Source organism: Xyrauchen texanus, chromosome 31 (genome assembly GCF_025860055.1).
Source record: "Xyrauchen texanus isolate HMW12.3.18 chromosome 31, RBS_HiC_50CHRs, whole genome shotgun sequence".
NCBI classification, from domain to species: Eukaryota; Metazoa; Chordata; class Actinopteri; order Cypriniformes; family Catostomidae; genus Xyrauchen; species Xyrauchen texanus.
Window position 1 is genome coordinate 16098529 of NC_068306.1, and position 16277 is coordinate 16114805.

At 37.1% G+C, this 16277-nt stretch overlaps 1 protein-coding gene across 1 annotated transcript; it reads left to right on the forward strand.

The window, feature by feature from the left end:
* The first annotated feature begins 362 nt into the window (after positions 1 to 362).
* Positions 363 to 15209, forward strand: amacr (alpha-methylacyl-CoA racemase). Its single transcript, XM_052100277.1, has 6 exons — positions 363 to 472; positions 1281 to 1541; positions 2314 to 2457; positions 5225 to 5385; positions 10475 to 10661; positions 12066 to 15209. The coding sequence occupies exons 2-6, from the start codon at positions 1295 to 1297 to the stop codon at positions 12473 to 12475; spliced, it is 1149 nt and encodes a 382-aa protein (XP_051956237.1). The 5' UTR covers positions 363 to 472; positions 1281 to 1294; the 3' UTR covers positions 12476 to 15209.
* The last annotated feature ends 1068 nt before the right edge of the window (positions 15210 to 16277 follow it).

A 16277-nucleotide genomic window follows, 5' to 3' on the forward strand; every position in this document is an offset into this window, starting at 1 on the left:
ACCCCTTTTCCTCTTATTTGTTTATTTTATAGAGGGAAATCTTGTAAGGGATACTTATTTGTGATCTTATTTATTTTTTATTTATGTATCTTTGTCTCAGGTGTTTCTCCTAAAATGACTAAGGATACAGAAAAACAAATAAGACAAAGTGAAAATCAATTTTATTGTCATCTTTTGTGTCATTTTTAATCGTAAGGAAACGATACATTCTGATGCCTTCAACCTTTGAGGAGAGGTCACTGATATCTCTCTCTCTCTCTCTCTCTCTCTCTCTCTCTCTGTCTATCTATCTATCTATCTATCTATCTATCTATCTATCTATCTATCTATCTATCTATCTATCTATCTGTCTATCTATCTATAGATCGAGAGAGAGAGCAACGAGTCATTAGAACTACAACACCCACAATCATTTGAGCTTGCGTCATCAACACGCGTCAAGCCCTGTAGTCCGAAGTGCAAACTTTAAAAGGTATGTTGTGTGTATTTTATAACAAAGTCATGACTCCTGTTTTTTTATGAGGCGTTGTTTATGCGGAGGTGTTTTGGACAGAAAGATTCGAACAAACATTTTCTGCAGTTTAGCGTTTCATTTGTTGTGATTTGACAACAGGAATGAACTGTGACCCAAATAACAACTGTCAGTTGACTGTACACTGTGTTTTACTGATGCGCAAGTCTTTATAAGACTTTTTGTGTATGACACATTATATTATATAAAGCTGGCATGATCGTTTCAAAAATAATATTTGAATGGTAAAGATGCTATTTGTTTTTTCTTGTTATGTACTGTTGTTTAATTTGTCTGATATTTTCCACCACTGCACATACTATTATTATTTTTTTTAAATACACTGGTCCTTTATTAACTGTATAGGACGTGAGATAGGAGAGGTTATACATTATTGAGAATCTTTATAATAAAGAACACACAATAAAGGAATTTAAATGTCTTCCATGAATACTATCCTCACACTTATTTGACAGTTAGCCTACTGAAAAACTGTTGATTGAGTCACCACAAAACAGAACTTGAAAATTTAAAATCTCACACTTATTATATGTGATAATGTCAGGTGTTCTAATTAGCTACACCTGCAACAGAAATTATTTCATGTTAAATTAAATCACCTCACAATGAACCTTTTGTGATCTCACACAATGATGTCCTGAATCAGGACAATTTCACAGTCTGTAGTGACAAACAGGTGTTTAGGAAAGTACTATGAGGGTGTTTGTTGCTAAGTATAAGTGACTGAATGTTTATTTTTTTTTATCAGCATATTACCCCAGTATGGCTCTTAAAGGAGTGCGTGTTATAGAGCTGGCAGGGCTGGCTCCTGCACCCTTCTGCGGGATGATACTGGCAGACTTTGGTGCAAGGGTGATCCGGATAGACCGGACAAAGTTGTCAATGACTGTTGATACTCAAGGAAGAGGCAAACAATCTGTAGCCTTGAATCTGAAGAGTCCCGAAGGTGTAGACATTTTGAAAAGATTGTGTGTCCAGTCAGATGTGGTTTTGGAGCCTTATCGTAAAGGTCAGTTTCAAATATTATTACAACATTATACACCAATAATGACCTCTTTGTCAGTTATACTTTCTCTAGCTAATTGATGCCAAGTATTTACTGCTTGAATGTCATTTTTGCACATCATGTTGGTTTTAATACCAGCTCCCATAATTTCAGATGTTTTTTTTTGTTTGTTTTTTTGCTACATCAACAATGTCAGCCATGCTTTAACAGACTCCAGATATGAAAATGCCATTAATATTTTTTCTTGAACAATCAAGTGATGCCCAATCTCTCATTCCCAAAATGAAAAAACTATAGAACTGCTTCTGCAGCTTTTTTGTGTACTTCAAATGTGACCTTTTGTTATTACTGCAGCTTGGAATGTCTGTGGTTACAAAATAAAATAACTTAACTAAAAATATGTCCAGAACTGCATGTTTTATCACAAGTAGATCTTTTTGTTTGCAAATTAATTAGTCTTTGATTTTGTACCATTAACCTCTGTTTATATTGTGCCTTGCATTTGTCTAAATAATTGTATGCATTTTAATTAAAACATTGATTAATGAAAAAAAGCTTGCTGATTTCACAACAGTTGTTTTTGTCTTTGGGGTGGGGGAGGGTTGATGGAGATTGCCATTATTTATTCTTTCAGATTTTATTCTAATTTAAAATACAAACAAGAATAATTTGTTCTTATCTAAACCTCTGGTCCTCTAAGTTCCAATTTAATTACCTTCAAGTAATTTTTTTTCCTGTTCGTGCTTCTTTATCACACTGCTCTCTCTGACTTAAGGTGTTATGGAAAAGATGGGATTAGGTCCTGATGACTTATTTAAAGAGAACTCACGTCTGATCTACACACGACTCACCGGCTATGGCCAGAGCGGATCCTACGCCAAGGCTGCCGGCCATGATATCAACTACCTGGCTATGTCAGGTACATTCCACTGTTAGCCTTAACTTCTGCTAGTGAGCTTTCCCAGAAGGCCCTTAGGCTCAATCACACAGTGGTTGTAAAGCAGAGTTGATTACAAAGACCTAACAATGTGAGGTTCCACACTTCTCTTGACCATTCAAGCAGTGTTTTGAATTTTGTGCCCTCCACAATGAGGCATGACAGAAAACCCGCATTTGTCAGGTTGAAAATGGAGCAGTTTAGGCCTACGGCGCCATTTATTACAAAATATACTTTATATTCTATATTGTAAACATAGCTTATCATGTATTTTTTTTCTTCATGTGGAAACAAGTTGAGTCCTGAAGTTGAGTTGTGGCTTGTTATTCTTTACTTTTATCAGCATACTCAACCCATCTGCAAATGATACTAGAATTTTTCTCAGAACTATTATTTGCTACCTTGTCTCATAGAATCACTTTACTATACCTACATTTTAGTGAAATTATTTTTATATGGCTCGTTGTATATATTGTGGCACATTTCTGGTAAACACTAGGCGCTACCACAACAATGACTTTTAATACAAAATAAAAAATAAAATGGCAGATTATCAGTTAATAAATACTCAGTTTTTGCTCCGTTCTTTACACAATGCTTAACATCTTAACAAAAATGTTACTTTATAGAACATGACTAGATACACCAGAGTTTATACATTTTTACAATACAATTGCATTACATAACCAACTACATTTACAAGCTTTTTCGAGCACGATGAGATTGTGCGGTAACTCAACTGACAGAGGGTTGGGTTTGCGATGCAAAGGACCGGGGTACGAGTCCTGGAGAGCACACTCATCGACATGTGAGCTAAAAGTGTCATAGAAGCACCAAAAAGTTACATGGATGCTTCAGTAATTGCGTTTTTAATGTCACATTTGGATTTTAGGGCACAGTTGGTATGAGTTAGGTTTAAAGTTTAGGATAGGGAGATGGTTTTGTTGATTTAAAACTCAATAGAGAATCAATCTCAAAAGCCTCATCCGTTCGGTAAAACATTTAACTCTCTTCTAGCAACACACAGTGGACATTTGACCTCCGAACTAGCACGATATGTTTATTGAACCACCAAGTCATATTACTTTGTGTGACAAAGTGGAGGGCAGGGCTGGGTCGTGATTTTACACACCCGGTCCCTTATCAGTCTAATTAAGCCTCTGAGAGGGATAAAGGCTGACTGCGGTGGTGCGATAGAGAGAGAGAACCTTTACGGCAGCTGTCCATCATGTGTGTGTTTGAGTCTTTTGTTTAAGGTTTTCATTAAAATATTTTTTATATTGTCAAGCCGATTCTTGCCTCATCCTTTCCAAATGTCTTTTTGTGAAGTGTTTAGCTTGTAAAGTGTGCTTGTGTTATTGTTCTTTATTAGATTTTTTGTTTTTAATGCAATGACATACTTTGTCCATACATTTAAATGTGGCTAAAATAGTTTTTGGTGCCACTGTATATACTATAATTTAAAAAACGTTTTACCAATCTGTAGGAGATAGTAAATGAGCCATGTTTGTACAGTATGAATATGCAATTTATCATCTCCAACGAGGAATAACTGCAAATGAATCAAACAAAGGCTTTCTTTTTTCTGATTAACAATTTGTTATTGATTCACATATTGAACATTATATATATATATATACACAGAATCAACAATTAACCCCCACTATTACCCCTCCCCCTCCAAATCCCCAACCTCACCCTGGTCCCCAACAACATCCCAGTGGTCATATATGATTGAAGACACACACACAAAATAAATAAATAATAATAATATTCACACATCCAGAAATGCCAGATATCCGCCCCATTTACCCACAAACATATTACATTTCCCCAGCCTTCTAAATGACCCCTCTTCAAAGGCTGCCACCCTCCCCATCTCCGAGCACCACTCCTGAAAAGAGGGTGCTCAAACCGACCTCTGTCCCCTTAAAAACTATCTGTCTGGCGATCATGACACTGGTTAGGACCCAACTCTTGTGTCTATGTTTTTATTACTACATTGATGACCGCTCCATCGCCCAAAATACAGAGTCTGGGGCAAAATTTAAACCTGAGTACCCAAAACATCAGACAAATGGTTTCTTGTACCATTTATGGTTTCATGCAACAGTGTTATTGACAGACATACAGAGTACTGTGCATCTTAAACATACATTAAATTGTTCGCTTCACATCAACATTCATGAATTGTCTTGTTAGAGTTTCATTTTTTCAACTGGGATGCTGTCAATGGGTTTTGAAGGTCGAGTTTGGCCCATTTGATTTTATGATTGGGGCATGTTTGTGTCATGTATAGAGAACACTTAAATACCTTGTTACTGCACAAAGGGACAGTTAGATAAGATTTTCTTTAGCCTTTAGCTTTCTTTTTGCTGTGACCTTATGCATGCTAACTGTACAAAAAAGTTTTTTCCTTGAATTATCTGTTATGACAATGTACTTCCTGACAAAGCTTCCACTGCTATTGGGAGCAGAATAATAGAATAATGCCCAAAGATTTATCTTTGTTTAATCACTTCCAATCTCTTGTTGTGTAGAACATGCAGAAGTCATGAACTAACGCTAGCTTGTGACAGATATGTTTTAATTGGTGGTATTTTTAGCTGACCTTTAACTATGATTTACAAATAACACATTAGCTACTTAGCCATTTTAAGAATCCTTCATGGAATTGTTTTCTTACTTGATCTGCAGGTTTTCAGTATTCCATTCTCATTATGTATATATTTTTCTATCTCTATAATAGGCTTGCTGTCTATGCTGGGCCGTAGCTCGGAGAAACCTTACGCGCCACTGAATTTAGTGGCAGACTTTGCAGGAGGGGGTCTCATGTGTGCATTTGGGATTGTGTTGGCTCTTCTGGAGAGAAGCAGGTCTGGACAGGGGCAGATCATTGATGCCAGCATGGTGAGATTCTGTACCTCGCCTTAAAATTGGTTCCTGGCACCAAATTGTGATTTTCTCTTCAATTTGAAATACCAATAGGCCAATTCCCACAGACTCTTTTGAATGGAATTGTTTCTATTTATTCTATTCTATTCTGTTCTATTTATTTAAAAACTAGCAAGTTAGAATTAGAAATACGATGCACTTCTTCTGGCAGGCATTCATTCCATACCATCAAAGCTATCTCAGACTGTGGGTTGTGTCGTGTATTGTTTTTCTCTTTGCTAAAAACCTTTTCTTTTACCTGATTGGATCAATCACTGTTTAAAATAAGGCCATTACAAACCTTGTTTGTTTCAACACTGTCACAAAATGTACTGTTCAGTATGTTAATACTTTCTGAAATCTGAAATCTTGCCATAACTACTGCTCCTTGACTTTTTCTTTAAAATTGCTTTTACTTTTGCTTTTAGCTACCTGTGTGAGTAATATTAGTAAGGGAGGCCTACTTCCCAAGTAGGAAGACACACAAAATAGAATTACTATGATTATTATATTCATTCAGGGTTCCCACGACAATGGAAAACCTTGAAATGTCAGGGTGTTTGAGATTGGCAAATATCAAATATCAAAATATCTAGGTTTTCAGGCCTAGAACAGTCAATTAAATGAAGAGAAACTTTATAAGTCATGGACATTTCTGTAGTGAAAATGTATTTGTCTAGTTATACTCTGCTCAGAAAATATTAATCGGCTTGATATTGCTACTGTGTAGAGTAAAACTTGCTTGCAAGCCATAGTAATGGTTGATGTGTGAGGATCCCAACTAACACACAACAAACCAGTTACGTAATTTATTTGTACTTTTTGGTAATTGATACTAAACCGTAAACTGAAATGTCACAGGCCTGTATTTTCATTCCCATTAAATGACCTATTCACAAAGTCATCTTGACGTTGTGATTTTAGCCATTCTGGAACTTCCATCAGACTAGCCATTGAATTAGCCATACCACTCTTTTCCAAAACTGTGTGCACATAAACACACAAGAGACTGTTGTGTTTGGAGAATATTGAGGGTGTATCCAACCCTGAAGGTTTCGCAGGAGAACGACACCATACCGGCACTTATACGGGCATATATGTGCTGCCCTTTGATAATTTATATAGTGTTTAGATGGAATGTATTAATTTTCATCAAGTCAAAATATATTTAACAGGCTAAGCATAGACCATGGTGTTTAATATAGTGATCGATGGAAAATACACAATACATAACAGCACGTGCCCCCAGCTGATCCATTGCACGTGCATCATTTGAACACAGAACTACAAGCACGCACTAGCACTGCGTGACAGGAGAGTTTCTGAAGAAGAGAGTTTCCGACAGGATCGAACTAAAGAATTATGTAGTTAATCGGTCTGAATCAAAGGATTCACAAATGATTTAAAAGGTCATGGAAAAGTCAAGGAAATTCATCACTCAAAAAGTGTGAGTGGTTCCTTGACCCCTTATAAATGTTCCTCTAAATCAGTTTAATACAATTCACTTTGTATGCAAAAAAAAAGTAACTTACTAACTAGCATCTCATTTACAGTCATTCTTTATTCATATTTAACATGTGCATAAAAAAATTAAACTGTGAAATATTTAGCTGCAAAGCTTATCATTAATGTGTGCTAACCTATAAAATATGGATATTAGGGCCCAGAGGAGTTGGCCACTCAACCTTGAAAAATTTGAATATTAGTATCATTTTTTACAGCTCCCTGAGATGTTTATACTTCATCGGTCTTCACTATATTTTAAACCATATTAATAAATGTATGCTGTGATTAATTGACAAAAACATCCCTGTGGTTGATAATAAAACCCCACAGCATTACATTTTCCTGGTAATGTCAATGATATTCCGTGTGCAAAAATTACTTGCTTGTATTATTAGCATCTGACATTTCCTCATGGGTTGAGGAAAATGTTTGCTCAGGGGATTTTTTTTATTGCTTTCTTCAAGTGATTCCATAGTGAGAGAGAGTGTCTTTGGCTTGAATGTATCTAAATCAGCTGTATGTCATCTGGTGGCAAGCTAAAGAATCATATTATAAGCCAATAGCATTTACAGCAGAATTCTGAAAAAAGCATGCTTTAAAGGGATAGTTCACCCAAAAATGAAAATTCTCTCATCATGCCATCGCAGATTTGTATGACTTTCTTTCTTCTGCTTAACACAAACAAAGATTTAGCTCTGCAGGTCCATACAATGCAAATTAATGGGTACCAAAATCTTGAAGCTCTGAAGAGCACAAAAATGCAGCATAAAAGTAATCCGCATGACTCCAGTGGTTAAATCTATTTCTTCAAAAGCGATATGAGGAGTGTGGGTGAGAAACGGATATTTAAGTTCTTTTTATTATAAATCTCCACATTCAATTTCACATCCTTCTTTTGTTTTTGGCGATTCACGTTCTTCATGCATATTGCCATCTAGTGGCAGGGAGGAGAATTTGTAGTAAAAAGTTTATATTAAGTTATTTATCAAGCCATTATGAAATAATGATAGACGAGGGCAACAAATTGCACTTCTGATCACTTCTAAATGATTCATGGTCAATAAAATGCAAGAGTGGATTGTAGTATATAGTTATAGTTTATTATTACCAGACAATGGACCTCTGATTTGACTTAGGCTGTGTAATTTGCTCAAACAAGGTCTGATCTGTGCCACTAAAGAACGATTATTTAGGAAATAAATTGCGGTAGATACCTTTTAATGTGTTACAATCCACTAGTGGAGCACCTCACACATTAGAAATTCAGGCCTGGAGCAGAGCTGTGCTAGTGGAGAGTGGCTCCTGATGTATGTACAGTACATCATGCATGAGCCAAGCTAATCTGAGTGTGGGCAAGAGCTGTGGTAATGATGATTAGATGTTTGCCTGTTAGGCAGCGAAGATATCCAAAGCACATTCCCATAAGTGGCACCTTGATAAAACGTGTAGTTCTATGTGGCAGCGGGGATGTGGTCAAGTGCCCGTCCGAAGAGAGAGACGGACATGTCCATCATGTGTGTGTTTGTCTTTTGCTTCAGTTTTATATTAAACTATTATTTATATTATCAAGCTGGTTCTCGTCTCCTCCTTTCCATTGAACAACGTTACACTGGTGCCGCAACCTGGGAGGCCCTCTCTCTCTTGTCGCACCACCGTCCACCATCGGCCTTTATCCCTCTCAGAGGCTTAATTAGCCTGATAAGGGACCGGGTGTGTATAATCACAACCCGGCCCGCCCTCCGCCCTGCCACATTCAACTATTATTAATATAATGTGTTTGTGACACACTTGCTTGCCAGTTTGGATGTATTACACCCTGTAGCCATTATGTTTTTGACGTTTTTATTTTGAATACTTGTTAGAAATGCTTGAGTGTTTCAGTAGTGTAACTCAAAATTAATTAAAAAACATTCATTTTGGGGCTGCCTACACTGCCGAAGGTAAAATGTAGCATTTGACCCCTCCACATTTTGCGCATCTCACGCCTTTGATCAACTGTTTATCTTCTTTGTTTCAAGGACACCAAGTTGGCAAGAAAAAAACCATTGCCTAACATCAAACATTAACTTTTACATCTATTGCTCAAGGATAAATATCCATGTGCACTCATATATTTGTTTTTCTCTGCCATACTAAAAAGATAATCTTGGACCAGTGGAACACTGGCTAGTGCTGGTTTGGTGCTGGTCTTTTCAACAGGGTGAACAAAAATGAAGGTAGAAGTGTGGAGATATAACTTATAAGGCAAAGCTTAAGGCATCTTTTGGGAGAATGGCGTCTTGCCAATAGTGTGCTCAAATAGAAACCCAGATTGTCAACGTCCCTTTGAAGACCGGTTTAACTAGGCGAAAGGTCCTCTGTGGAATATACTGTATAACTATAAGTTCATTTTGCAAGGACACAGTCTTTGAAATGCATGTGTATTTATTTGTATGAATCAGTCTGGAAAATTTGACCTATAAAATTTTGTTTTCAGTAAAAATGTTTCTGGAATACTATGTTCATGTAAGTGTAACATAATTAGTGCGATTAGCAATATGCATGGCGGCCTCTCTCTTTAACCTTAGGCTTGATGTGAACTAGATGTGCACCTCATTATTTGAAACTTTTAGAATTCTTTCAAATAAGTACTTTGTTTTGTAATAATATGGAAGTCTTTCTGCAAACTTCTGCATAGTGTTGCAGAGACCCCATGAAATCAGAATAGGAGTTGTTACTTAGTCAATGTCTATTAGATTTAAAGCCATTTATATGTTTGTCTACTCCATAAGTTGACAAAATTAGCATATATACATATTTATTATTTACAGTCTTCCTCATCTGGGAAAAACAGACCAAAATATTGATGATTCATCTTGCTCTTCCCAGATTTTTTAAATATTGTCTGTAATGAGATTTCCCTTCCCTCAATACAACCTTCAACCATAGGCATATATGTAGGTAGGGGTGGTAGGGACATGTCCTAGCCGACTTTGAGAATATCGGAAATGTCCTGACCAACATTTGGGCAATTTTACCACACAGAAAATAATTTTATGTTGTAATTTTAATTTGAACAACTTTTAAAGTTTCTTCGTATCAACGTTCATGTATAGATTCTTGGCCTACCCCTTCTGAAGCAGCGCATAAATGGCGTTTTCATGTGGCATCTGTTATATTTCTCATTGCTGTTCCAGATGCACCAGTTGCAGTCTTTTATTGAATATGGCTAATATTTTTTATTGAAACAGGCTTATATTTAATATGGTTGGGCAGAGAAATGGTAAATGTAACTTGTTATATGGGGAAAAGATGTTTTTCCTACAGTATATTACCAGACTGACTTTCTCAAGTTTTTTTAATACCAACATATTTGGCATATGATACACCTTTGCAACATGTCCCTACCAACCTTCAAACCAAACCTATCGATTTATAGTTAAAGAATAAAATTACCTTGTTAATGTGTAAAAAAACTAAAAACTCAACACAGTTGTGCTCTGCATGACAGAATTACAGGAATGAAGTACTGAATAGGCAATAATTTGATTTATGACATCAGATGTGTTTTTTTCTTCAGGTGGAAGGTGCAGCGTATGTAGGCTCCTTTATGTGGAAGTCTCACAGTCTCGGCCTGTGGAATCACCCTCGTGGGGAGAACTTGCTGGATAGTGGTGCTCCATTCTATGATACGTACCGTACGTCTGATGGAAAGTATGTGGCTGTAGGAGCCATCGAGTCTCAGTTCTATGAACAGCTTCTTCAAGGTTAGTGCATTACATGGCCCTCTCGAAAATGGCCCTGAACTGTAGGACGTGTTTTGCCAATATGACAGTCAATTGCATTTCGAAACAAGTTCAGAAATTAAGTGCGGCTCAGGGCCGCTGAAAGTGAAAACAATTCTCCTGAAATTCAAAATATAGCAGCAAAAATGCCTCCATAATGAATTTCTCTATTTTTGCCTAATTATACATATTATTGTATAAAGTACAAGTAGATGTTGATAAAATCTCTGATTGAGAGGTAATACATTCTCAATCTAGTTATTCGTATTGAGAATATATGTTAATCGATTGATTGCATTCAAGGATTTCACATAAATAGATGACACCTTATATTTTGTATTTGTTCCAAACAATGCCCTATAAAAGGTACTGTACAAAATGCCTCCGAAAATCATATCCAGGTGGCAAATATGGCCCAGCGGTTGAGGCTCTGGGTTACTGACTAGAAGGTCGGGGGGTTCAAGCCCCAGCACCGCCAAGATGCCACTGTTGGGCCCTTGAGCAAGGCCCTTGACCATATCTGCCCTGGGGTGCAGTATCATGGCTGATCCTGCACTCTGACCCCAACTTAGCTGGGATCTGTGAAAACAAAAACATTTCACTGTATATATGCAAAAATGTATGTATAATGTTTGAGCAAAATAAAGGCTTCTTTTCTATTCTTCTTCAAATGCATTTTGTCAGGTCAATTCAATTCATTGTAGGTGTTCAGTTGATGTAGTTTTGTGTTTTGTACATGACAAACATCAGAGGCATGGTATAGTGGTAGTTTGCACATTAGACACTGATTCTAAGCTGCACTGACACAGTCCCCAGTTGATTCACTGCATTGAAGCTAGACATATTATCATTATGTGCTTTACCTGGTAATCAAACCAGAGACCTTCACATTGCTAGTACCATGGTCAATCAGTCACACTATGTAAACAACATTTACCCCAATAGCAGTTTTATCATCAGTATGTAAATTCAGTTTAGCAGCTTAATTAACTTGAAAATAAAAATGTAACCTGAAGGACATCGATGAACAAATGACATATGGGTCACATCAGACTGTTGTCGATATTTGCAAATGTATGCAAAGATTAGGGAGAAGCCACGGGATGATTATTAGTATGTGCATAGGGATTTCACCTAACACCCTGATCATCCCAGTGCAACTGTGCCACACTTCATCTTGCTTTGAAACTGTAATGACTCTATTGATATTCATGTTTGACCCTCAGATGAAGAATTTCTTTAAAAGCCACCTACTGTGAACAATGTAATGTACTAATGGCTCCTGGATTCATAGTCCTTCATCTTTGTCCTCTAAGCTCCTGTATTGATTTTCTTCTTCTTCTTTTTTTTACCTCTCATTTGCTAACTAATTCTGTCTGGCCACAGGTCTGGGCTTGGATACTGCTGACTTGCCTGCACAAATGAGTGTATCCGATTGGCCGGAGCTCAGGAAGACTTTCACCCAGGTGTTTGCCACCAAGACACAGGCAGAGTGGGGTCGGATCTTCGATGGGACAGATGCCTGTGTCACCCCTGTGCTTTCATTGGATGAAGTGCTCTCTCACCCCCACAACCAGGCGAGGGGATCGTTTTTGAAGGACGCTCAGGGGGAGATAAGTCCCCGCCCAGCACCTGTTCTTTCCCGCTCCCCTGCGGAGCCCTGCCTCTTGCGTGATCCCTTCATTGGAGAGCACACTCGCTCTGTGCTGCAGGAGTATGGGTTTGAGCAATCGCAGATAGAACAGCTTCTGTCTGCCGGTATCGTAGAGTGTAATGAAGCAAAAGCACGACTATAAGTTTAAGGGGCAGGTTGGAGATTCTTTAAAGGGAGAGTTCACTAAAAAATGAAGATTTTGTCATCATTTACTCACCCTCATGTCATTCTAAAATGGCATGATTTACTTCTGTGGAATACAGAAGGTGTATTTTTGAAGAATATCCTGTCTATAATTGTCCATATAATGAAAGTAAATGGGGACTGATGCTGTCAAACTCAAACGATATAAAGCAACAACATAAAAAATATATATAATTTTCTTAAAGTGTTACTTCACCCAAAATTGAAAATGCTCTCATCATTTACTCACTGTCATGTAAAAGTCATCACAGGTTCAAAAATTCCCAATCACAAAGAGACCCGGAAATGTACTACCCGCTCCTGAATCGGACCCGTCTATTATTTGAAAGCTTGGACCCGTACCCATGCAGAACTGAGAAATCCCGAACCAGACCTGTCTATTATTTGAAAGCTGGGACCTGCTGATAGACACAGACCCGATCGACACTGATTTCACAGCTGATTGCTTTTAACAAGTTAATGTACAAGTTGTAAAAACAAAACTTTTTGTCTCACCTAATGTAACGTTAGTAGCCTTCTCCCCTGTGCCTGGCCGTGATGCATATAATCTATCCTCCTTACCAATAAAGTTGGTAAAATACATCCAGGTTTTCTGTGATTCCACTCTTGCTGATTGAAACCGCAGAGCTAATCCACTCATTATTTCAGCTTCAAAAGTCCACTTGCTGCCACGGTGATGGATGACATACGTGAGTTGTTTAGAATCAGCGTTGCAGTTTTGTTGTATCTTGGATAAGATAACTTCGACTGTTTGCCCTTTTGATTGATAGTAATGATTGCTTGTTCATTGCCATGGCTGCTTACGTTAGTATTGCTAATTTGCTAGTGTGTGCCTTAACTCTGCTCTGTCTCTGACGTCACTTAGCTCGTTGTGGCTCCACTAAATTTTTCAGCTTATTTCCCGGCCCGCACTTTCTCATCCTAATTTTAAGTTAATAAAACTTGAAAGTTAAAACACACACAGCACCATCATCATCAGCACTGTCTGATCACGGCCAGGTTTTCTCGGATCAACTCGGGAATTACACATACCGTAATGTTAAAAATACCCAGAACTAGACATATTGTGCTACGTTTGACATTAATGACATGTGATCACAAGACATGCAATAACCAAATAGGTTTGCCAGTGCCGTCAAATGGCATCAATGTGCCATTTTCATAGTTCATACAACTTTTTATAATCTATTTCAGAGTTTTGGTGAGGAAGATAATAAATATTGACTGAAATTTCGGTCTGTTGCTCACACAAAGTTATAGTATGTCTTAAGATGTCTTGGAATATAGTACAACTATATATAGTTGAATTCCTCTTTCATGGTGCCTTTTTGGAGCTTGACATCCCTAATCACCATTCACATTAAAAAGTTGGAAAAGAACAGCCAGGACATTCTTCAAAAATTTCCCTTTTTTGTTGTATGGAAGCAAGAAGTCATATGGTTTGAAACAATATGAGGGTTAGCAAAAGATGACAGAACTTTCATCTTTTCTCTCTCTCTTTAAACTTTGCATCCAGTGATGCTGCACACTTAAAAACTATTTCTGTCTCAGTGAGTGAGTCTAAGAGGGGAGAATCTCGAACAACAAAATGACTCTCACTTGCAAACCACACGGTGCTACAGTTGAGGAAAGCTAACTGATTTTAGACTGCCAAGTGCTTAGTTATGATGTCCAGTTAATGCAACTCTCATCTGTTATTGGTACAGTGGTTCTATAATGGCCTAAACATCACTCTTTTTGTCAGCAGTTAAATATGTGTCACTGAAAAGCTGTTATCAAGGATATTCAATATCATCTGTCTGAATGTTTTAAGACTATTTTAAATAAAGTACTTGTGAGTGCATTTTATGTAGTTTGATAAAGCGAAAAACTAAAACAATTGAGTGTGAGTCATAGGTTATTTAATAGAGTGAAATATCTGCCGATGAATCATCCTTGATCTAAATCATAGTGCTGGCATTATTGGTAAGAGTTAAAAAGAAAATGACTATAGTTTCATACCTATTCAAATACATTTTCAGCAGCCCCAGCTACTTTCAGAAATGTAAAAACTCTTACTAAGGGATAGTTCACCCAAAATTAAAGTTGACATTATTTACTCACCCTCATGGTATTCCAAACCCTTATGACTTTCTTCTTTTCATGGAACACAAAAGGAGATTTTGCAGGATGTTAGCCTTAGTCACCATTCACTTTCATTACATCTTACAAGGCTGTCAGTCCCTAACAGTCTGCTTAACAGTTCCTCAAAAGAAATAAAATTATATAGGTTTGGAACAAAATGAGGTTTGTAAATAATGACATAATTTGTACTTTTGGGGTTACTATCCCTTTAAGATACAGCTGCCAGTTCTTCTAATTACTGTTTGTTGGGTGGCCTGTATTTTCTACTAATTTTGATCAGAGATCTTACATATCAAGAGATTATTTGTATATTTGTGTTTTGATGATTGCAATTAAATCATAATAAAATTGTTCTAGAGATATTAATGATTAAATCATCTTTACAACAATATTTATTTCCTCTCTTGATAACATTCTTCATCACCTCTTTTATGTGCCTTCTTTTTTCTTCAGCCAAATCCTATTTGCCTGAGGAATGTGTTACATATATGTGTTACATTTCGTAACTACTCTAGCCTAAAATCATTCCTCATTCATGTACTGTTGAGACTGAAGGGTGAGGGTCAAAATCCCTTGTCTCTTCAGATATATATCATATACATATATATATATATATATATATATATATATATATATATATATATATATATATATTATACCTTTTATATCAATATCTATCTGTATTCTGTTGCTTAACTTCTTTAATAAAGTGATGAATTTACTATATGCATGATCACATAATCAATTCTATTTTCTTATGCATAACTGAAATATACTTTGAATCATATGTGTGTTGAATGCTAACTAGTCTCTTTTAGGAACATTCCAGAGTCTTTCTCTCTGTCCTGCACGTAGGCTGAAGGTCTTTTGGGGATAAGCTTATCTGTGATGCTGGTGTTTCCGCGGGGCTGGAGAATGCGTTAAACATAGGTTCCAGATGTATTCTGTGTTTGATTGTTACCTTTCCATGACTAATTATATGGTTTAAAGTCCTATGTAATAATACCTGAATAGTAGAAGTGTGATTTTCTCTTATTATTTCTTTAGGGAAGAAATGTATGTTATTTCTACCCCTCTCCTCTGCCCGAGGAGTGAATATTTTATCTCTCTGTTTTGGTTTAAATGGCCTGATAACGTTGTGCTCTGGCTCTCTTGTGCCCAGAGAAGAACTGTCATTCGTCAGTGTTTTGTGTGTGCGTTTGACCTTCTACCCAGGTTTTGAACCCAGGGATGCACACCAGGCCGACTCGAAGACGCCCGGGGCCATCTGCGAGGTCACTTCAGATGTAAATCTCGGGCTCGGACGACAAGTGCGCTGATTAATGTTGATAGGCCGCTTAGCTGTCTATATGTTGTGACTTTATGGTCTTTTAGCCAATCAGGAGTAAAATAATGGAATGTACGTCCTTGCAAATGGTATAATTGATGTAAGATTTTGTGTAAGGTACGAGTTGGCTTTCGATCTCCTCATGAGACTTTGCCACTGGCTCTACCAATTTCACTGCAGACTATACTTCAGTAAATTTTTGATTCTTTAATTGAACTTCTCGACTTCTCCATATCCGGTCCGGGTCATAACTGTTATACCCCTAACAAGATATGTGTGGAATGTGGCA

What these genes read in the sequence shown, in the direction of transcription:
- amacr (XM_052100277.1), top strand. Translation starts at nt 1,295, where the DNA reads ATGGCTCTTAAAGGAGTGCGTGTTATAGAGCTGGCAGGGCTGGCTCCT. An exon ending in AGATCATTGATGCCAGCATG is followed by an intron (nt 5,386 to 10,474) that starts GTGAGATTCTGT and finishes TTTTTTCTTCAG; the next exon opens with GTGGAAGGTGCAGCGTATGT. An exon ending in CTATGAACAGCTTCTTCAAG is followed by an intron (nt 10,662 to 12,065) that starts GTTAGTGCATTA and finishes GTCTGGCCACAG; the next exon opens with GTCTGGGCTTGGATACTGCT.